This window comes from Syngnathus leptorhynchus, chromosome 14 (genome assembly GCF_054491065.1).
Source record: "Syngnathus leptorhynchus isolate UIUO chromosome 14, UIUO_Slep, whole genome shotgun sequence".
In the NCBI taxonomy this organism is placed as follows: domain Eukaryota; kingdom Metazoa; phylum Chordata; class Actinopteri; order Syngnathiformes; family Syngnathidae; genus Syngnathus; species Syngnathus leptorhynchus.
This window is the reverse complement of record NC_141208.1, coordinates 9,795,627-9,817,500: the sequence shown is the minus strand read 5'-3', so window position 1 is coordinate 9,817,500 and position 21,874 is coordinate 9,795,627. Positions and strand designations below refer to the sequence as shown.

The following is a 21,874-nucleotide window of genomic DNA, read 5'->3' as shown; positions in this document are numbered from 1 at the left end:
CTTTGGACCTGATTAACCAGGGAAGTGATGGCGTTACAATAATTCGGGGCATATCTCTGGAGGAGGGACACAGAGGCGGAGTAGACAGAAAGAGGTGGATGTTTGAAACGCAGTCTTTCGACAATATACAAGAGGTTGCAGGACTGGATACGTTCGAGGGCACCTTGGCTGAGGCTGATGTCAGAAACAAGAAAAAGCTTTTTGAGATGCAACCACTGAGAGGAAAGGCTTTGGAAAAGGACACAATCATTGGAGATGTCAAGACATCCCTTTGGCTGTTTGAAACGCAACCCATAGAGACTCTAAATGATAGCTATGAAGTTGGATGTTTGAAGAAAATCACACTTTCGGCCGATGCGCAAGGAGCGATTAAAGACAAAAAAATCATGTTTGAGCGCGGTGGTGGCAATGACACGAGTTCCTCGGTAAAGCAACATGTGACTGAAAAGGGTGACGTCATGGGATTCAAGCAACTTTTTGAAACCATTCCTCTAAGTGAAATTGCTCATTGTAAGGAGGAGAATACTTCAGGAAACCAAATGTCGGAGAATTCTCCTTTGTATGCTATAAAAGACAGTTCTGGAAATTTCCACAAGATAACAACTGTCAGCCGGGAAGAATTCATCAAGGGAAAGGTCCAAAACTACAAGTGGATGTTTGAGACCAAGCCGTTAGATGAACTAATAGAAGGAAAGGAAAACATTGAGGTCATCAGAGGCATCACAAGAGAGGAAGACACAATGGGTGATGTTAAGTTGGCAAAATGGCTTTTTGAAACCCAGACCATGGATGGAATTCATTCCAAGTTCAACCAGAAGGAGCCAAGCACTTCAGTTGAAGCCACGCATTGCAAAGGTGACGTCAAGGCATCCAAATGGTTATTTGAGACACAACCGATGGATGTTCTGTACGACAAATCGGAGAAAGTCAATGACAAAGAGACCATTGAAAACACCGGTGTGAAATCCATGACATGGCTTTTTGAATCACAGCCATTGGACAGCATAAAAGATGGCGAGGAGTACAATTTAAACCTCTGTAGTACCGTACAGGATGCTGTCAAACCCAAGTCAGCTGTTCAAACAGTCAAACATCTTTTTGAAACAGAGACCCTGGACAGAACAAGAAATGAGCAAACGGAACAAGATGTAAGGTGTGTCTGCGAAGTTGACTTTCAGTCCGGAGATGTGTCAAGAGTGAAAGAACTTTTTGAATCGCAGTCCCTTGATGAAATCGGATCGGAAATGATGACACGCGACGACGAACACATCCAGAAAGGATCCGTACACAAATTCAGTTGGTTATTTGAGAACTGCCCCATCAACACAATCAACAAGGACGATGACGACACAAACATTCCGAAACCTAGTGAAACTGTGAGCGGGGATGTAAAGAACAAAAAGTTTATTTTTGAAACCTCATCGCTGGACAAAATCCACAAAGAGCCTCTTGAGCACAAGTCAGTCAGTTTGGAAGAGCTGAAGCATGATGTTGACGTGAAGTCCACCACCATGATGTTTGAGTCCTTGCCACTGTATGCCATTCAGGACAAAGAGGGACAGTTTCATGAAGTGACAACTGTGAAAAAGGATGAGGTCTTAAGCGGTGATGTGAGAGGAGCCAGGTGGATGTTTGAGACGAAGCCCCTCGAGGCCATCAAGGCAGAAAATGAAGTTTACGTGATCCGAGCTGTCACTCAAGAGGATGTCGAGAAAGGAGATGTCAAATCAGCCAGATGGAAGTTTGAGACACAACCTCTGGACTCCTTTACCAACAGAGATGAACCTTCTGTTAAGATCACTGAAGATTTTGGGAGCTCGAATGTACAATTAAGCAAAAAGAAATTTGAATCTGAGGAATCAAACAAGTTTGTAAGAATGGTTAGTGTCACTGACGTTCGGCGTGGAGATGTTAGAACCTCCACCTGGCTCTTTGAGAATCAAACAATTGACAGTCTCAAAGGAGAACCTCAAGAGCAAGGTCCAGTCAAAACAGTCCACCGAGAAGACAGTCAGAAAGGAGATGTGAAACGCTGCACGTGGCTGTTTGAGTCACAGCCACTAGACAAAATCAAGGAGCCAGAAGAGACATCGTTTCAAGGTTCAGAAGAGATCATCCCAAAAGCCGACGTCAAATGCACCACCTGGCTTTTTGAGACAACACCACTGGACAAAATCACCTCCAGCAGCGTCACTGACACCATGTCATCCTTAAGTGAATCCAATATCGTTCACTCAAGTGGCATCATTGTAGAAGCAAAAGAAGGTCCAAATGTCACCATGGCAAAATTCAGTCTGGGAACCACCGCAGAAGTCCAAATTCAGAAAGAAGAAGTTGTTGAGGGCAATCTCCGAAACATCATTTTACAGCTCTTACTTAAACCAAGCAACACACAAGTCACCCTTCTTCGAGAAGTGGAAAAGGGAAAAGTGAATACCACCAAAATCCAACTTCCACACAATCAGTCATCGACGAGTATTGCCATCGATCGAGAGCAAATACTACAAAACACTGTTCAGATGATTGATGAACTTCTTATGCGAGGTCAAAACTTCAAGAAAGGAATCCTGATGCAAGAGACCGCCAGCGGACAAGCGGAAATGTCTGTCTATTCACTGATCGCTCATGAAACAGACACTCAAAGTGCCATTATTGAAAGAGGTGATGTGAAGTCGGCCATTGGAAATCTCTTAGCGAGCGCCAGCAATCCAAAGACAGCGCCAACGTGTCGAGTAGATGAAAACGAAAAGGGGAACGTCAACTTCTACAAAAGTTGCATTGAGAAAGGAGATCTGAAAAGTCTTCATTCGGAGGCATCGGAAGATGATGTCGATGATGTAACTCTTGGCAAAGAGCAGATTGAGATTATACAGGGCGATGTGAGGGAGGCAAAAAGAAGACTCTGCCAGCAAAAGGAAGCGGTGGAGCAAAGTATTTGCGATGTTCTGCCAGGGGATGTGAAGAAGACCAAAAACGTATTTTCATCAGAGTGCTCGTTCATTGCTGAGAACTGCATTCCCAAGGACGAAATCATTCCTGGGGATGTTTTAACAGCAAAGCAACAGCTTGCAGCAAAGCAAGCCGTTCTGGTGGAAAAGGAGGAAATTGTGGCTGGAGACGTAAAGGCATCGATGCAGTCGTTGGAACGTGCAAAGCAATTGAGCATGAGCGTAGAACGGGAGAGCATCACTCCCGGAACGATCTACGATATGGATTTGTCATCAAACTGCCCTGAACCGGAAGGAAGTCAAGTACAAAAAGAGACAATCATATCCGGAGATGTGAAGGCAGCCAAAAAGTCCCTGCAACTGGCCAAGCAGCAAAGCATGCAAGGAGAGCGTGACGCCATTGCCCCAGGAAAAATATACAACCTACAAGTCGCCGCACAAGAAGGAAGCTCGGCCAGGATGACGCAATCGTCTTCCTACTGCAGAAGCCAACAAAGCAAGACTTGTCCACAGGTCAGTGATGCAGTAAAAGATTTGGAAAGCCGTATGTTCTTAGACGCTTGTCATCAGGGAAACAATGATTTTCTAAGTTACGAGTGTAATGGTATGACAACGCAGGATGAGCCAGAAGATGTTATTCGAGGAGATATAAAGTCAGCAATTAGGTCTCTGCAGAGTGCAGCAACGGAGCAGAGATTCACAGATAAAGAAGCCATTGTAGGAGGTCATGTCCACCTAGTGCTGCAATCACTCGAGAGGTCTCATGTAAACGTCTCCAAAGGAGACTTTAGATCCGCAATGCTTTACAGGAATTCAGGCAAAGCTTGTACAGAGAGGAGCAAGCAGAGTGTTGCGCTGTCCATGCCTCCGTCTGACACAACATTGTTTCCTTCAATTTCAGTAACGGGTGAAGGGCAACCGTCGTTCGCCGCAAACAACTCAACATGCTACCCGGTACAAAATGGAGGCTCACTAGGCCTGCTAAAGAAACCACAGAACCCAAAGCCAACGTTGCCACCAAAGCCACAATGGATTAAACCTGCAGTCATAGACGATTCAAAGTTGTCACCTGCGAATACAAGGAATCCAGTATCTGCTAAACATGACCGACAGCTTCCCACCGACAAGTTCATTGAAGACACAATTGCGGCAAGTGAGCAAAACTCAAAGCCAAATAGCACTAAATTAGAGGTGGAGAGAAATGTGATACAGAAAATTAATGCAGCCGAGGAGATACAAAAGTGCATGAAAGAGTATGAGGACACGTCCAAGCATGAAATGAACATGAGCTTGCAGGCTGCATTAAATAACTTTGAAAGAACAGACAGCAAAAAAGTCAAAGGCCCAAAAAAAGTCATACATGTCAAAGGTGAGGTGAAGAAACCCATTCAAAACACAGGTGCCGCTAAAAACTGCAGTTCAATCCTCTCACCTCCTGAAAAACAGTTCTGCAAATGTGACGAGTCAGACGCAAGCATATGCCACACAACAAAAAGCACGATTGACAATGAGAATAAAGTCGTCTTGCGACAGAAGAAACCCAGCGAGACAGAAAGTCAGAGACGACAGAGGCTTTCCGTGCATATGGACGAGATTATAAAAGGAAACGTCAAGGCAGCCATGGAGATTTTTGAAAATATGAGGAAACGAGAGGAACTCAAGGGGATCTTATCACAGGTGCAAGAAATTGAAGGAGTAAACAGTCATGCCGACGTATGCTCATCTTGTAATCATGTCCCCCCAAGTGAAAAGTCAAAGCAAAGCAAAGTCGAGACACAAGATGATGACCTGGAAAGTCTTTCTTCGGTTGAAACGGTATTTGAAGATTTGGAGAAGGCGAGCAAGGAAATCATCAATCTGAAAGAGCAAACTTTGGCAAAACTTCTTGACATTGAGGAGGCCATTAAAAAAGCGCTCTACTCTGTGTCCAACCTGAAATCGGAGGCAGACATCGCAGGTTTGTCAGGACTTTTTGACGAGTCCTTGAAGTCAGAACAACCCGCGACTAAAATCAGAAAAATCAGCATTGTGTCAAGCAAGACAAAATCGGGTCAAGGAAAAGGCACGAGAAATCACCCCAGTGACTCAAATCTCCCGAAGCAAGAAGCAACCAAGCAAGTAAACAACCAGGTTGTTAGACAGCCATCTTCTCAGTCGTCACCATCGTTCATATCCATTCATTCAGCTGCCAGAAAGCCGCTCCAACAACCCAAGCCCGCCATGGCAACAGAGAGCAATTGTCAAGGAGATCCCACCCAAGGGTCAACAAAGCGCAAAGTCAGCGTGCTGGAGGTGCAAACACTTCCAGAGGAGCCTGCCGACATCATTGGCACTAAGACTGTCAGTGAAACGTACAAGGAGACGGATGGCTTTGGCAACGTTTTTCTATCCTCCGTAACGTCAACGTTTGTCACCAAACAGTCTGATGGTGAATCGGCTGCTGTGTTCAAGGTGGTCGGCGGGTCAAACACATACAAAGTCATCACGTCCCCGTTACTCCAAAGATCTCCTCGCCCTTCTTCAAGAGACCAATGAATTCCTTTTGTGTTATTGGTTTTTGTTGAACATAATAAAATTGTATGTAGTGTTGAAGATGTTGGCTTTTTATTTAAGAAACATATGTCTTAAAGATTTTATACTGTAAACATATTATGTCAAATGCTAAATTCTTTTGAATGAAGCAAAAATAACTGATACTAATACTTTGTGTCTAATGTTCAATAAATTGCAATTCATTAGAAAAGACTGGACATTCAGAATTATATAATATATAATATAATTATATAATTTTTGGTTTAATGTAATATCAAATAAGGCGGCTCGGTGGTGCACTGGGTAGCACGTCCGCCTCACAGTTAGGAGGGTGCGGGTTCGATTCCACCTCCGGCCCTCCCTGTGTGGAGTTTGCACGTTCTCTCCGAGCCCATGTGGGTTTTCTCCGGGCACTGCACTCCGGTTTCCTCAAACATCCCAAAAACCATGCTTGTTAGTCCAATTGAGCACTCCAAATTGCCCGTGAGTGCGAGTGTGGATGGTTGTTTGTCTGTGTGCCCTGCGATCGGCTGGCAACCAGTTCAGGGTGTCCCCCGCCTAATGCCCAATGACAGCTGGGATAGGCTCCAGCGCGACCCCCGTGGGGACTAACTCCTAACTGTGAGGCGGACGTGCTTGGATGTAATATCAAATAAGAAAAACATTCTTTTGACAGTTCTCAGGTGTCTTTACATTATATCAGAAAACGTCCCGCTTATTTGTTTGTGGTTACCTTGTCTCCATCATTCTAGTTGTTCTCAGCTGTCAAGGAAATGTGTTCAGCCTGTTTGACACCAGTGTACCCAATGGAAAAAATGGTGGCCAATAAACTTATCTTGCACAACAAGTGTTTTTGCTGTAAACACTGTCAGAAGAAGCTCAGGTGAGATATTTGACAAATTCACGACATGAACTTGATTTAGTTTGGATTTCACTTGTACGCTAAAGTCATCATTTTCTTAATTACAGCATTCACAACTATTCCTCTCTTTATGGCGACTTCTACTGCATGGCTCACTACCTACAGCTTTTCAAAAGAAAGGGAACTTATGAGGGATTCGGGCACACGCCCAATAAAGACCACTGGCTTCAAAAAGATAAAGGAACAGATGAAGTTGATACGACAACTGCGCCAAAAAGGACAAAAAGCAACTCTTCCAATATAGTCAGAGACTCATCTGCTGAAGTAGCTGTCACAAAGTCACGTAAGTCTGAGATGAGAGATGTCAGTCGGGGCAAACTGAAAGTTAACTGGCCACCAGAGAAGAAACAGCCCTGTCACAATCTCGATGCGCCGAGTTTGAAACTAAAAGATAAGCTTGTGATGTCTACGCATGCCATTATGTCAGAAATCAAGGGAAAATCTCCAAAAACAGATCAAACCTCAGAAGAGGGCATCTTAGAGGAACCAAAATTCAGGAGTGGTGCCACAAAAACAAAATATTTTCAAGATTCTCCAGCAGAACTTCACACGCCTTTTCATTTGCCAGAAAAAGATGCAGAGAAGAAGCAGACAGCAGCTGTAGCCATCAACAAAACAAACGTGAATAAAGGACCCAACAAACTGGATACGACTTCCAAAAAAACAAACAAATCTGTACGTTTTGCACCAAATGCTGACTTTTCTGACTATGATCAGACCTGTCAACTGGCCACGGGTGGAGAGGATGTCATTGGGCTCTATGTTAAAACATTCAACGATACAAATGATACTTTTGATGATTCAGAGCAGTCGAGGAAGCTCAGAAAAATACAACGTAAAGAAAAACCTACCACTGTAGTAGCTGATGTGAAAAGTCCTGCGTTGCTACAAAGTGAGGACAAAAAAGATGAACAGAGGCTTCTTGATGACTCAAGCCATGATGGGTCATCTGAGAAAATTGACATAGAGTTGGAAAAGGCAAAACCTCTTGCAAAACCAGAACTACCTGAGACGCTCTCCGAAAGCAATATACGTAAGGACGACAAGACAAACTTGACAATAGAACACTATACCAATCAACAGGTTCTTGCAAAAACAAATTCTCCAATGAATTATGAAAAAAAGCCTGACAGGTCAAAGATCAGATTAGGGTCTTGGTACAAAGGAAGAAGGCCATTATCTAAACTCTTTGCTGCAAGTGGCACTGAAAAACCGAGCAAGACTGAAGCCAAAACTGCCGTTGGACTCCCGGGAAGAGTCTTTCAGTCATCCTCGGACAAGAACGAAGACGCCACAAAATTGGCAGCATGTGACAATGAACCCAAAATGCACACTGATGAGAAGAATCGAGATGAGCCCGATACCGTCCGAGTGGAACCTGAGGAAGATGAGGATGCCGTTGAAAACAAACGACTTGCCCTGGACTTCAACATGCTCGATAGTAGCAAAGAGGAGACCGTTAACACAGAGCTAGAGATCCCAACTAGTGAAACAAGTGTCGCCCTCATGGATCCGGTCCAAACAACTGATGACACGAGCAGTGAGGCCCCACTTCAGCCCGAGACCGATGACTACAAGGAGCTTCCTTCCATTGCCACGTGTGGCCTTCAGGAGTCAACTCATGAGCTGATGGTTGACCAAAGCAGAGTTCTTACTGTCGGTTCTGAGCCGGCATTTACCGAACACAATCAAGATGTAGATGAGGTTGATAATGCAACAAAAGCAAAAGATGGGAACATTGATCAGAACACATTTTTGGATGTCAATCGAGAAGCTTCGCAAGCTTCACCTGATCCTCTTGACCAGTTTATTTCCCAGGAGAGTTTGGGGGACAACCCTGTTGATGCGCTCTTTTCAGTCACTAAGGATGCATCCTCTGAGGGGTTGAGCCTGCTTGACACTCAAACAGAAGCGACCCAAACTGAAAAGCTTGGCTTAGAAGAGCAAGCCACTCCCCCTGATGCTGACAGTCAACTGCTATCAACTTTGACAACAAACAACATGGAAGAGTCCCTTTTTGACATATTCAGCTCAAATAGTGTTTTGTTTGCCCAGCAACCAGTTGCCACCCCTGATGACATCTTTGCAGAGGGGGAAATGACATCAGAGGTTTTCAATGGGCTGCTCACACCCTCTGTTGGGCCTTCACCTCAAGGGGATCTTTTCTTTCTTGACATGCTTGCATCAGAGACACATTTGCTGCCAAAGTCTCAAGAGTCAAGTGACGTAACTTCACCTTTGGACGGTGTCACGGAAAAGAAGAACCCGGAGCAAAGTGTAGCGAATGCTGTGACACACAGTTACTCGATCGATGATTTGTTAGGATAAGAGCAGGGAGCAAACATGATTACACTTGTGCGGAGGGATTTTAAAAAAAAAAAACGTGATGACAATTTGATAATCTGTGATTACATTTTGAAATAGAAACTGCACTTTATATATAGAGGGTTTTAATTTAATAACCTGATTTTACTGTTTGGGGTCATAATTGCAAGCAAGGAAGTAAAATTGTTTTTGGTTATGTGAAAATTATTTGTTTGGAATGTATTCTATGTATGATTCATATTTGTAATGATATAGATGCTATATGAATCACACATTTCAATGAATCTGCTCAACCCTTGGGAAGGGATTTTTATATCATTGTGGTAATTTGAGAAAGCTTTGATGTGTTTTCAACGATGGCATTGAAAGCCCCAAAATGGAAATCAACAATGGATGGATGTACCAATAAACTAGTTGTAGTCATAAAACAATAAAAACTGAGCATGAATACGTTTTTTCATTTTTGGGTGAACACATACTTTTCACAGTTTAAAATTCTTCACCAAAATGAGCATAACAATCACAGTAACATTGAAATATTTGGACTTTGTCAACTACAACATGGTTTGAAGCTAGCTAGCATTGTCTGTTATCACGAGTTAATGTCAAAAGATAACTTGAGGGAACTAAAACATTAAGTTCCAGTAAGGCCAATGGTGCCAAATAATGACTAACAAATATATCTCACAGTGTACTTGATTCAATGTGGATCATATTTGAGTTACTCTCTTTTTTTGTTGCTTTCTTGTTCCTGCAAGAAAATAGCAATAAACCAACATTAGTAGTTGTTATTGGTATGGATTGCGTTCAAACCCTGTGAAGTATGGAATGTAAGTATTTGGAGTCATTAGATGGCCACTGGCGAACATCTACAGATGGAATTGCTTACCTGTTGCTTTCAGCCTGATCAAATCAATCTGGCAGCTCAGGAAGCATGAAGCAGAGACCACCACTGACCAGGATGAGGCCACTGAAGCTTACAATGGATAAGGACCAGTCGTAAACTGCCAACATGTTGACCAATGGAGCAATAAGACCACCAGCCCGACTTGAAATGGACCCCAAACCAAGATGCTGTTTGTCTGCAGCGAGAAAATGTCAACACGGAACTCAGTCACAAATGTCCTGGGCGAGGTTTTAGCTGTAGTAGCCAATCAACATTTTCATTTATGTTTTGGTGCAGACAGCACAACATAACAGATGAGAAAATTGTCAAAAGTGGGATTGTCTTACCGACAAGAAGTTGGGAATAACTCTTGCACATAAATATTACATATGCTTGCAGCCCAATTGAGGTGGCCAGTATCGTAACAGCAACAGGATTTCCTTCCACACAATAACAAATCAAAATCATGTCATTGGTTTCCTCTTAGTAGTAAAATAGTGCTGCCTTACCTCGGATAAACACGAGGATCAATATACACAAGACGCCTCCAACCAGAATTGTGGAAATTAAAGATACTCTTCTTCCGATTGCTTCCAATTGCCAGACGCAAATCAGATGAACTGGTATTTCAGTCAGTCCAAATATAAGCTGGGTCAAGAATATGTCCAAGCCAAAATTGCCCACATTGAATGAAATGCAGTAGTATGCAACATTCAATGAGAACCTAGAAAAACACACAAAGAATTAGTTTGCAAAAAGTAACATGTGTTACTTACATCAATTGAGTCAATTAACTTACCATGTAAATGTTATCACAAAGAAATATTTACCAAGCACAGGCGACTGGATAAGCATTAAAATGTTGCTCTTTTTTTTCTGGGTCTTTTACAGCAATCTGTAATTCACACAAACACAATATCATTCACTAATCCCAACATTTCATCCACAACGATGACCAAGTGTCTGTTTTGGTGGTAGAGTACGAGCGCTAATGACGAACTGCAGTATTGCGTGGGTTTATCCTCTTTGAATAGAACAGGACTGATTAAGCTGCTTTTTTCTTAGCTACCGATTTCAGCATTTAGATGACAATTTCCTACGTGTGTGTGTGGTCATACCAAGTTCAGCTGTTGCCGGACTCCACAAAAAGACGAGAAATCGGTTGTCTTGGGTTTTTGTGTAACACAACAAAAATGGCAAAGAGGAGTGCTTGCAGCCAAAGCCTTTGTTTGTACCTTTTCCAGGAGAGAGTCTGAAAATCTGCGTTTATTGATAGATGCCACCTTTATGAGCAAATCTTTAGCCTCCTCTGTCCTCCCTCTTTCCAACAACCACCTGGCAGACTCTGGAAGGAACCTGATTGATATGAAAGAATAGTGTCTTCATGCAAGTCAGGGGTGTCAAACTCAAATTCACAGTGGGCCAAAATTTTAAATTGAACAAAGAACAAGGTTGAACAAATGAACCTTTTAATATGGAATCAAACAAGTTTTGATTTTACAATGAATATTGAACAAGCAAGGCTTATATAACTTAAAAGTGCAGGCGTGCAAAATCAAGTTGATAATAACACTAATAATACTACTAATAATAATAGTAATAATAATAATAATAATAATAATAATAATAATAATAATAATAATAATAAAACATATCAATGGCATATTAAATAAAATTTAAATAAAAATTGAATGCCTTCTTTCTGTTTGCAGCCTTCTGAGGTAAATGTCAAAATTAGCTTCTTACACAGGCTAATAAATTTGAAAATAAAATAACATAACTATGAATAAATCAACCATTCAGGCCTTGGAGTAGCAAGAAAAAGTGCATAGAAAATTCCAGAAAAGACTGCTTTCTGTCAGTCTTTGTCATTCATTGTTTCTGTTGTTTTTTTTGTCAGTCATGCTCATTGAGCATTTTGAAACTCCAAAGTGTCTTGTTTGCCTTCTGTGTTTTTTTTTTCTGTTGCGAGTCGTTGCTATGCAGTTTCCGGTCCTTTTGTCCTTTTCTTGTGTTTATTTTGTCATATAGGCCTAATTCCGTGATGTATGCTGTTGGAATGCTCCTTCTATGCTTGGTTCTTTTACTATGTCACCTTTATTCTGTCATAAAGGTTTGCTTCTACGTATATGAGATCTAAACTGGTCATTTCCAAGGAAACCAACATGGTTAGATTTTTTTTTTTTTAATTGTCATCTCATCAGCCCCCTACCCCAAATGTCATTTACTCATATACTCGTATTATCTTACAAAACATTCAGTAAATGTTTACGTATTTCATCTTACCAATAGACACAATATACTCATATTTATTATTTTGATGACATTATTTACATGAGGTGACAATATATATGCCTCTTGGTCAATTTATGAACACATTTATTTAGTCATAGTACAGGATGATCCAAATCAAATCATGTAGTCATGTGCTTATGATATTGTTACTTTGTAGACACACAAGAAAGCGTACATTAAAGTTTGGTAGTTTTTCTCTTTTGTAGAGTCAGACTTAAGTCACTTCCTGTCTTCTTTGTACATTTTCTGTGAAGACAACATAGAAAGAAAACAAAACAATGTTTGGGTTGTTATTGTCAAAAGAAATTAAAACAGTTTTAAAGTCTTACAATTCATTTGAAGTTTTTAAATATACTAGTATGGGTCCTTTTTATCTATTATTTCTTATTTATTATTCTATAAATATAACCTAGGTCCCATTTTTCACCTGAAGACCTTTCACCTTGATAAGAGCATTTGAGGGCCAATGCACAAAATATAGATATTTTTTTTTTTTTTTGTATTGTGACTTTCAAGTACTGAACACAAACTCATCTCTCATCATGTGCAGCATCTGTTTTGTTAGTAGCTTTTACTAAGATTTTACAAAATCAAAACATAACGGAAGAACAGTGTTCTTATTGTTTCTTCTACTCATGAAACCCAAATTGATAAACAAACAGTAATTGTTTTACGAGAGATTGGCTCAGACTGACATGTTTATCTCCCTACCTACAGTTTAACATACGAGAAGGTCCACGGACTAACAATGATCTACAGAACATCTCAAATCAGGCAAGACAAGAAAGAGGTACATTAGCTGGTTTACCTATTGTCCTGGACCTCACTGGTAGACTCAGGCAGTTCTTTTCGTCTGGTTTCAGGAAGAAGGAAAGCTAGCGCTGCACTTGACACTGCGAGGCTGCTGAAAATGATGATGGGAATGGACACATGGTATATGGCCAACATGTTGAGCAGTGGAGCTACCAGTCCGGCCACTCTCATAGCGATGGCTCCAAAGCCAACAGCTGTTTGCCTGAGGAGAAGGACAACTGAGCTGTCACTCTATTTTCGAACTTACCGTTTTAACATATGAATAGACAATAGAGGCAGTGCACTGAATTGTATTGAAACATTAACACTAGTTAGTGTAAAGTGACGTATATACTGTAAAAAGGTGATGCTTGGCACTGACGGAGAAAAAAAAAAGCTTACCTGACTGAAGTGGGAAAGAGCTCTTGAGAGTAGACCATACATACTGATGTAGCCCCATTCAAAAAGAACTTCCCTGTGGTCACAAGAGCCATAATAACAATGGGATTGTCTGCAAAGAGAGTTCATGTACATTGAAAATTGCTGCGTGTGAAGACAAAAGAAGATTGATGGGAGGGAATTGCAAATTACCTTGTGAGAAAGCCAGGGTCACTAAGCAAACAAAGCCGCCGGTCAAAAGTGTTAAAATAAGCGAGATCTTTCTCCCCAGCAATTCCAAGACCAAAATGCAGAGGAAGTGGACGGGAATTTCCGAAATTCCAAAGATGAACTGAACCAGGAAGATGTCCAACCCAAACTTGCCCACATTGAGGATAAGGCAGAAGTAGCCGAGGTTTACTGAAAACCTAAATGGGGGAAATAAAATGGACTATTCACCAAATAGAACATTCAGTCACATTGGGGCACTTTGATTGGCTCGCAGTCGGTCAAAAAGTAAAAAAACTCAAACGGCAATTCACTTAACACAAATACAAGGTTATGACGATTCACAATAATAGCATACGTACACAATTTAAAAGATTACAGGAGGAAGGAATACTTTGCATTACTGTAAACACGCAGTTGTGTTATGTGGGTTGTTGCAAGTTTATAATTTTGTTTGAATTTATATTGCCTAAATTTAGCAGTATATACCTTAGCCACGCAGTGTGATGTGGTGGGGCAACATACTATGAAAAAATACATATATTGTATTTATAATTCAGTGGTCCATAGCTCATACATGTAGATTAAATACGTATGTAGACAAATAAGGGGTTTAATTTCTTTTTTTTTTTTTAATTGTGTCTCACCTACCATGTAAAACACACAATGAACAAATATTTGAGTAAAATTGTCGTGGTAAATATGATCTTGATCACTCCAGTTTTTGTTTCTTCTTTCTCTTGTCCCTGTAAATGTGTAATGGAGGATAGGAAGGAAGGAATCATTAAACTTTGGCTTAAATGTCAAACTTGTCCTCTCATGTTTTTCAATCCAAATTTACCATGCAGTTGAGCATATTCTCAGAGATTTCCTTTTTATTCATAGCTGCAACTTTCCTGACCAACCGCTTTGCTTCCTCCATCCTTCCTCGACTCAGCAGCCATCTGACCGATTCTGGAATCCACCTTTGATAATGTCAAATATTGCAGTAAAATGGCTGCCACAAAACTGAATTATACACATTGACATACCAAATGTAGATGGCAACAATGCCATAGACTACTGCCAGTCCATAATGTATTATTCTCCATTTCCGAATTTTATAAACCAGTCCGGCCAAGGCACATTGTCCCAGAGCAGCAAACATTTGGCTCAAACAGGAGGCGTAGGATCTTTTGGTCATCCCTAACCACTCTGTAGCTACAAATACATTTTAACACACTGATTAGAGGGAAGAGAAAATCATGTTTATTTCAGGGGCACATGATTTGATTTGAAAAAAAGAAAAGAATAGCCATACCTAAAACAGTCGAGTTAATTCTATAGCCCGCAAGACCAAATCCAACCAGGAATTGCGCAACGATGTATACATAGAAATTTGGAGATACACCAGACACAGTTATGCATATGAATAGGACCACTGCTGGTACCTGTGTGGTTCTCAGACGGCCAAATCTAAAATTTGAAAATCAAATCGAGGCTGATTAGCTCTCTAGATTGGTCACTCCAAATTGCAAGTGAGTTAGAGTACTTACGGTTCAAGTACAGGCCCAAAAATAATTGAACCAAAGAGTATACCAGCCATGAAGATTGGCTGCACAACAGAAGCCATGTTGGACCTATCACACACGAGATCAAACTGTAAGGCAAAAAGTCACACAAATTAACGTGACTCCATAACATGCTAATGACTTAGACGTTACATCACTTACATCCGTGATTATCGTGGCTTCATAAATGGTGTCCCAGTACACCCAACCATTCTGGCACACCGTGGTCTCATTGAGTCCACGCCGCTTGATGGTTTCAATGTCCCAGTCCACTGGAGTAAACATGCGACACCTGCTAAAAGAAGCATTGTGCTCCCAAGGAACGGTCAAGTTCAGCTGCTCTTCCAACGTCAGGTTAGCGTCTGCCTTGAGAATCCAGTCGGTGTTACAATACCGATCCGGATCTGGCTGGATGAAAAGAAAACTAGAAAAACATATAGGCAGTAAAGAATTTGGGGAGGTTAGTGCTAAAAGAATACTCTTCTGAAAAATTCCAAATTCTCCAATGGTTAGCAGAATCTCTCCAAAGCCCATTTTTTTTGACGCGTGAGACAAATTGGAAAATGGCTGTTTTAAGGTTCAGGCAACTCAATATTTAACACTCAAAGAGTTAATGTTTGATGGACACCACAGTACACATTTGTGGCTTCAAATAAGAAAAACACATCAATGCTTCATGGTTTTTTTTTGTTCCTTCCGTAGCCTGCGCACCACCTTTGAAACCAATTTTTCTCTTGAACCTATCTTATAATTGTCATTACACTGCTTTTATGTAACAATAGCATTTTGGGATTCCAGGGGAATTAAAAAAAAAACAATTGAAATAAAATAAAAGTATTTATTTCAAAAGAAGGTCAACAAAGGTAATGGGGTGCAGGATCTGAAAAATCTAATCCTGAAGAAAAGGAAATGCGTATAAATGTCAAGCTAAAAAACAACTAAAGTTTGTTTGATTTTGTTATGTTGGCTTCAGTCTGCCTGGAGTCACTTTCTGTTTTCATGGTGAGCATTTTTCTGTGGAGACAAACAGAAGAAAAACCTTTTAAATAACTTTCAAATCTTGTGGCCTTTATTTCTGTCATTACATTTAGTACTGGCAATTTCAATTTGAGTCACCCAAGATTATAAGACAGCAAATAGCTCAATACCCAATATCTGCGTACATGACAAAGCGGTTCAGAAAATGGATGGATGGATTATTTATTTATTTATCTATAATATCTGAATCGACAACTGTTTGATTACTTGGCTTACCCATTCCCCTCGGCATCACTGGTTGAATCAGGCAGTTCTTGACTCTTGGTTTCGGGAAGGAGGAAGGTCACAGCTCCACTAAGCACGATAGGGATGCTAAAGATGATGATAGGAATGGACCAGTAGTAAATGGCTAGCATGTTGATTGGCGGAGAAAGGAGCGAAGCTATTCATGTTCCAATGAATGCCAAGCCAGCAGCTGTTTGTCTGAGTTTGGTGGAGAATAAAGTACAAATTAATTTAGAGGATCCATTTGACACAAAACTAAAAATGGTAGACTTTTATGATTTACAAAAAAAGCTAATTCTTGAGCACTGATAAGTGTGAAGGGCGACTAGTTTACACTTCTGAAATAGCAAATTTCTTCAAATTATGTTTAGTATTACCGTAAATTTCGGACCATAAGCCACACCGGACTATAAGCCGCACCAGCTAAAATTCATGATTTTTTTGTTTTATACTTATATAAGCCGCGCCGGACTGTAAGCCGCACGTGCGCAAGAGTTATTTACAAAGAAAGACAGTACACAGAAAGCCTTTCTAAAGTTTTAATCACATTAAAATTTCGTTGTAAATACGGAAGTAACAGCCCTAGCTGGGCTAAAGTTTTAATAGCATTAACATTTTGTTGTAAACACAGAAATAACACCACTAGCTGGGCTAAAGTTTTAATAACATTAACATTTTGTTGTAAACACGAAAGTAACAGCACTAACTAGGCGAGTAAAAAAAAAAACATAACACTCAACAAAGTCACTGAGAGCCATCTTCCTCATGTTCACTTATTTAGGGACGCATAACTTTTATTAACAGCACAACAGCAGTCCACAGCCTTTTTATGAGCGTATAAGTAAATATAATAATAATATAATAAGTCATGAGAAAAATCACTGAAAAAAAACTATATAAGCTGCACCAGACTATAAGTCGCAGGGTTCAAAATTTGAGAAAAAAGTAGCCGCTCATAGTCCGAAATTTACGGTAATAATAATCAATATATATTATTTTTTGGTGGAAAAACTTAGTAAACTACACTTTAGTAAACTACCAGTTTGCACTGCATGTTATTGGACCAGCAGTGTGTTATATTTATTGCATTGTGAACTCTGTTTTTCTGTTTGTCTTCCTCTTTTTTAAATGTCATGAGCTGTTTGACAACTGATTTTCCCCAGAAGGGACAATAAAGATTTCAATCAATCAAACAGATAAATATCAGTATACAGCATTTGTATACATTTCTGCCACTGGTTCCATTTTCAAACGAGGCCTACTCATGTGCTGAATGTTGGTGTTCCTCCGCAGAAAGACTTGATACGCATGATTTAGGAATCATGCCACCAAAACGTGTCCTGCTAGTTTCATGGCTAAACATCCACTATTAATCCTCGAAACATTAACGCATCTCAACTTGAGTTCTAAAAATAAAAGCAGCTGAAACAAACTCCTGTAGATCAATACAAAACAAACATGACAAGACAAATGAACCAAATGTAATTTATAACTGAAACAATACAATTGAAAACAGATTTAAAATTTAAAAAATCCACATTCCAAATTTTTCACCTTCCCCATTTGCTCACCTCACTGAAGTGGGAAACAGCTCCTGAGAGTACACAATACACACGGAACTAGCCCAGTTCAAGAAAAACTTCCTTATGGTAGCAAGAGAAGTGATAACTGTCTGGAATGAGAGTTCATGGACAGTAAAATAAACATCTTGTGTGTTGTGATAGCCATGCTAAAAGAACATTTCAGGAAATGAGTCACCTTGAGAGAAAGCCAGGTTTAAGAGGCAAAAAAAGCTTCCTGCCAGGTGTTGTAATAAAAAATGTTCTCCCCAATAACTCCAAGAAATAGATGCAGAAGAGATGTGCCGGTGTTGGTGATGTGCCAAACAGTAATTGAACCAGGAAAATGTTCAAACCAAAGTTACCCACATTGAGAGTACGACAATAGTGGGCGAAAAATGTTGAAGATCTAGTCGGGAAAAATATTGCAAAAAATGAAAAGAAAGGAATGAAAGAAAGCCATCATGTTTTCTTTCTTACCAGATAAAGCATATTATGAATGCATGTTTTCGTAAGATCGGTGAAGAAAAAACAAATCTTTTCTTGCACCATCTTTAAAGTTAAAGTCCCCATGTGATTTTGATCATCCCCTGGGGGAGAGGGGAGAAGTGAGCAGCAGCGGGGCCGCGCTCCGAAATCATTTGGTGATCTAACCCCCCAATTCCAACCCTTAATGCTGAATGCCAAGCAGGGAGGCAATGGGTCCTATTTTCATAGTCTTTGGTATGACCCGGCCATAGTTTGAACCCAGAACCTTCCACTCTCAGGGAGGACACTGTACTAGTAGGAAACTGAGCTGGTTTCACATTTTTTTAACTGTGTGATTCAAGAGAGGAACTAATAACATTCAGCATAACCACTGCTCTTATTTTTTTCTATATCAAAACTCAAAATTGAGTCAAGTATATTTTCTGGGATTTGCTGTTTGTTTACAGTTGAAGCTTTCTTGATCCACTTTTTTGCTTCTTCGATTCTTCCTTGAATCAACAACGACCTTACTGATTCAGGAATCCACCTTTCCCAAATGAGAAGGTCAGAGTCACTTCAATGCCAAATGTGATGATCTGATTTTCATGATCTGTCATGTACCATAAGTAGAGGGCAACAGGAATATACGCTGCTGCCGTCACATACTGTGCTGTTCTCCAGTTACAAATGAAATAGACAAGTGCGGCCATTAAACACAGTCCCAGAGCAGATAACAACTGGCTCAAACTTGAGGCCAAAGATCTTTTGGTGATCCCAATCCACTCTGTAACTACAAAGATGTCCAAATTACCGTAATTTTTGGACTATAAGTCGCGTTTTATTTTCTTTGGGGGGGGGGGCGACTTATGAGCGATTTATATGTGAATCTTTTCACAAATTTTCAAAAGTAAAAAAAAAAAAAGAAAAAGGGAAACAGCGATAAACAAACCGCGATGTAGCAAAGGATTGCTGTAATTTGAATTTCAAGTGACCTCAGCGGCAGGGCGGTAAAGATTCAGAGATTCGGTAAAGATAAAGGACAAAGATTCAATCACGGGATGGGCCCCACGTACTACCGGCATCATTAGCGGCTTTGTTTGTTAAGTGACACGGAGGACGAAGAGTCTGAAGGATTTAATGATTTGGAGTGACACAAGGTTTGAAAAACTATTATGAATTTTACGCACGCCTGGTCCTACTCGACGGAGCTCTCTTTCACCTCTGTGGATGGAAGTCGGGGGCCGGCGCTCGGCCGGGTGGCTGTCTGGGGACGGTGGGTGGGGCTCGGACATGGCTTTTACGCACGTCCGGTCCTACTCTATGGAGCTCTCTTTCACCTCCGTGGATGGAAGTCGGGGGCCGGCGCTCGGCCAGGTGGCTGTCCGGGGACGGTGGATGGGGCTCGGACATGGCTTCTACGCACGCCCGGTCCTATTTTATAGAGCTCTCTTCCACCTCCGTGGCTGGAAGTTCCATAGGTGTTGCCTCGTTGAACTGTTGTTTTGTTAAATAAAGAGCCATTTACCAAACCCACGTCTTTGCTTGTACTTTGTTAACGCCACAATGTAGTTATATACTAGATCTGTGGAATAACGACGAGGCTGACGTCAGGGCGCACGCGTGGCGTGGTCGACAAAAGACGAGGAATTTGATTGATGGATTTAATGATTTGAAGTGACACAGATGGTTTGATAATATTGTTGTAATATGATAGTTATTTGAAATATACTTCATATATCGTTATATGGGTCTGTGGAATAATTAGAAATGCAATTTACGAGTCCGACGTCAGCGGCGCGGCGCATAGGCTAGTGTTGGCTCCCGAGTGAACGATTCGTTCAAAGGAACGACTCTTTACAGTGAACGAGAGCGAACGAATCACTTCCGAAAGTGATTCGTTCTTTATTCAGTTCATATGACTTCAACCAGTAGGTGTCAGTAATGCGCATTGAAGCTGGTGCCACCTCGCCGTAAAACAAAACGAGGAAGAAAATGACGTAACTTCCTGTCCGTGAACGGCAAAGTCAGGATTCATTCCCTGACTGATCCGTTCTCGCGATGAACCGGAAATGCAAATCACTCACTGATTCGTTCACTGACTGATTCGTTCGTTGGTGAACGGGAAATGCAATCCACGACTCGTTCGTGAACGGGAAGTTACGTCATTTTCTTCTTCGTTTTGTTTTACGGCGAGGTGGCACCAGTCAATGGGTGAACTGCCTTCCCGTGCATCAACGGATCAGTCAGTGAACGTGTTGCGCCTTGCGTGAACTATGTAAGCAAGAATATAGATTTACGATTTTAGGTTTTATATAACGTGTATGCATATATATGCCTAAATACTGTTATCCAATATATCGACTGCAGTTTCACATTCGATTGCTGGTTTGAGATGTACTTTTATTATTATTATTATTATTATTATTATTATTACTACTATTATTATTATTATTATTATTTTAATAAATATTTATGTTATAAATTGTCTGGTGTTTTATTCCTTGTTTTTACATTTGCCAAATAAAACATAAAAATCAGACATTTGGTTAACTGCTTTATATGTATACGTGTTTTACGTTGTTATATGAGTTGGTGTCCCCAAAATTAACAAATGTCGGCATAACGTTTTTTTTCAACCTTTTATTCAAACAAAAACACATTTGGTATATTACCGCCATCAACTACAAGCCAACAAATACAAAATTAAAACATCAATGTCGGCAGAACGGCACGGCGGCTCGGTGGGGCACTGGGTAGCACGTCCGCCTCACAGTTAGGAGGGTGCAGCTTCGATTCCACCTCCGGCCCTCCCTCTGTGGAGTTTGCATGTTCTCCCCGTGTCCGCGTGGGTTTTCTCCGGGCACTCCTGTTTCCTCCCACATCCTAAAAACATGCTTGGTAGGCCGATTGAAGACTAAATTGTCCCTAGGTATGAGTGCGAGTGCGGATGGTTGTTCGTCTCTGTGTGCCCTGCGATTGGCTGGCAACCGGTTCAGGATGTCCCCCAACTACTGCCCGATGACGGCAGGGATAGGCTTCAGCACGCCCGCGACCCCCGTGGGGACAAAGCAGTTCAGAAAATGAATGAATGGATGGATTGATGGATGGATGGATGGATGTCGGCAGAACGTGTGTCAGCTGGCAATGGCATAGCGGCAATCAACAGCGAGTGATAGATGGAGGAGGGACTTTGCGAGTCAGTGACGTAATTTCCCGAGGTGAGAGACTGTTGCCAACGAATCAGTGTGTAGGTGTTGTATTATAGAAAGAAATGCGTTAATTACCCGAGCCAATTATTATTATATATAATAATTTGGTGTGTGTGTGTTGGGGGGGGGGGGGGGGGGGGGTGTAGTTGTATTGTTTGATGTGTACGGGATGTAAAAAAAAAAAAGAAAAAAAAGAAATATGGAAATTGGATCAGTTGGATCTAGATTCAGTTCACCTAAAATAACTGGAATTCCCATCACTAATAATTATTCCATGGCTTTTCAAGTCTTCTTGCCTTTTGGAGATAACCAGAAAAACAATGGGGGAGAATGTGCGAAAATAAAAAATGTGATAGAAAAAAAAAAAAGTCAAGTTGTGTTGTTTTTTTGTTAATCCCTCATTTTTAATCAATTGAAAGCACACACTTCAGCTAAAATTAGCTACACAATTTGAACAAATTATTCTGAATGAGCAAATATGACAAATAATCTTGGCAAGAATTTATTCTGCTTAATACA

General features: G+C 40.8%; 3 protein-coding genes and 1 pseudogene across 7 annotated transcripts in view; 2 read left to right on the top strand and 2 right to left on the bottom strand.

Moving 5' to 3' along the window:
- Nucleotides 1–5,691, top strand: part of xirp1 (xin actin binding repeat containing 1) — a 12,218-nt gene extending 6,527 nt beyond the window's left edge. The window contains exon 7 of the mRNA XM_085929869.1: nucleotides 1–5,691. This exon is cut by the window's left edge and continues 877 nt beyond it. Coding sequence (XP_085785995.1) covers nucleotides 1–5,483 — 5,483 coding nt within the window. The 3' untranslated portion in view covers nucleotides 5,484–5,691.
- Nucleotides 5,692–5,925: 234 nt separating this feature from the next.
- LOC147046568 (uncharacterized) lies at nucleotides 5,926–9,138 on the top strand. Its single transcript, XM_085929867.1, has 2 exons — nucleotides 5,926–6,363; nucleotides 6,450–9,138. The coding sequence occupies exons 1-2, from the start codon at nucleotides 6,254–6,256 to the stop codon at nucleotides 8,728–8,730; spliced, it is 2,391 nt and encodes a 796-aa protein (XP_085785993.1). The 5' UTR covers nucleotides 5,926–6,253; the 3' UTR covers nucleotides 8,731–9,138.
- On the bottom strand, nucleotides 8,143–10,694 carry LOC147046567 (solute carrier family 22 member 13-like; annotated as a pseudogene). The gene is made up of 6 exons (XR_015068217.1): nucleotides 10,683–10,694; nucleotides 10,413–10,495; nucleotides 10,123–10,337; nucleotides 9,961–10,053; nucleotides 9,617–9,809; nucleotides 8,143–9,478 (listed from the first exon to the last, which is right to left on the bottom strand). The product of XR_015068217.1 is annotated as a solute carrier family 22 member 13-like (transcript).
- Nucleotides 10,494–18,029, bottom strand: slc22a13a (solute carrier family 22 member 13a). Of its 4 annotated transcripts, XR_015068188.1 has the most exons (15): nucleotides 17,878–18,029; nucleotides 17,691–17,791; nucleotides 16,111–16,317; nucleotides 15,019–15,870; nucleotides 14,842–14,945; nucleotides 14,607–14,761; nucleotides 14,338–14,506; nucleotides 14,148–14,271; nucleotides 13,958–14,052; nucleotides 13,292–13,506; nucleotides 13,103–13,211; nucleotides 12,717–12,923; nucleotides 12,084–12,154; nucleotides 10,849–10,969; nucleotides 10,494–10,508 (listed from the first exon to the last, which is right to left on the bottom strand). XR_015068188.1 is itself a non-coding variant. In XM_085929868.1 (13 exons), the coding sequence occupies exons 4-13, from the start codon at nucleotides 15,388–15,390 to the stop codon at nucleotides 12,085–12,087; spliced, it is 1,620 nt and encodes a 539-aa protein (XP_085785994.1). In that variant the 5' UTR covers nucleotides 15,391–15,870; nucleotides 16,111–16,317; nucleotides 17,691–17,791; nucleotides 17,878–18,029; the 3' UTR covers nucleotides 10,843–12,084. The 4 variants fall into 4 exon arrangements, 1 of the variants encoding a protein (XP_085785994.1); XR_015068186.1 differs by lacking the exon at nucleotides 10,494–10,508 and having other exon boundaries at nucleotides 11,309–12,154; XR_015068187.1 differs by lacking the exon at nucleotides 10,494–10,508 and having other exon boundaries at nucleotides 11,410–12,154.
- Nucleotides 18,030–21,874: the final 3,845 nt, after the last annotated feature.

Coding starts and splice junctions, on each gene's coding strand:
- LOC147046568 (XM_085929867.1), top strand. CDS start 6,254: ATGTGTTCAGCCTGTTTGACACCAGTGTACCCAATGGAAAAAATGGTG. Junction 6,364..6,449: donor CACTGTCAGAAGAAGCTCAG/GTGAGATATTTG, acceptor TCTTAATTACAG/CATTCACAACTATTCCTCTC.
- slc22a13a (XM_085929868.1), bottom strand. CDS start 15,390: ATGGGCTTTGGAGAGATTCTGCTAACCATTGGAGAATTTGGAATTTTT. Junction 14,946..15,018: donor AAGCCACGATAATCACGGAT/GTAAGTGATGTA, acceptor TTTGCCTTACAG/TTTGATCTCGTGTGTGATAG. Junction 13,507..13,957: donor TTCATTGTGTGTTTTACATG/GTAGGTGAGACA, acceptor TCCCCCATTTAG/GTTTTCAGTAAACCTCGGCT.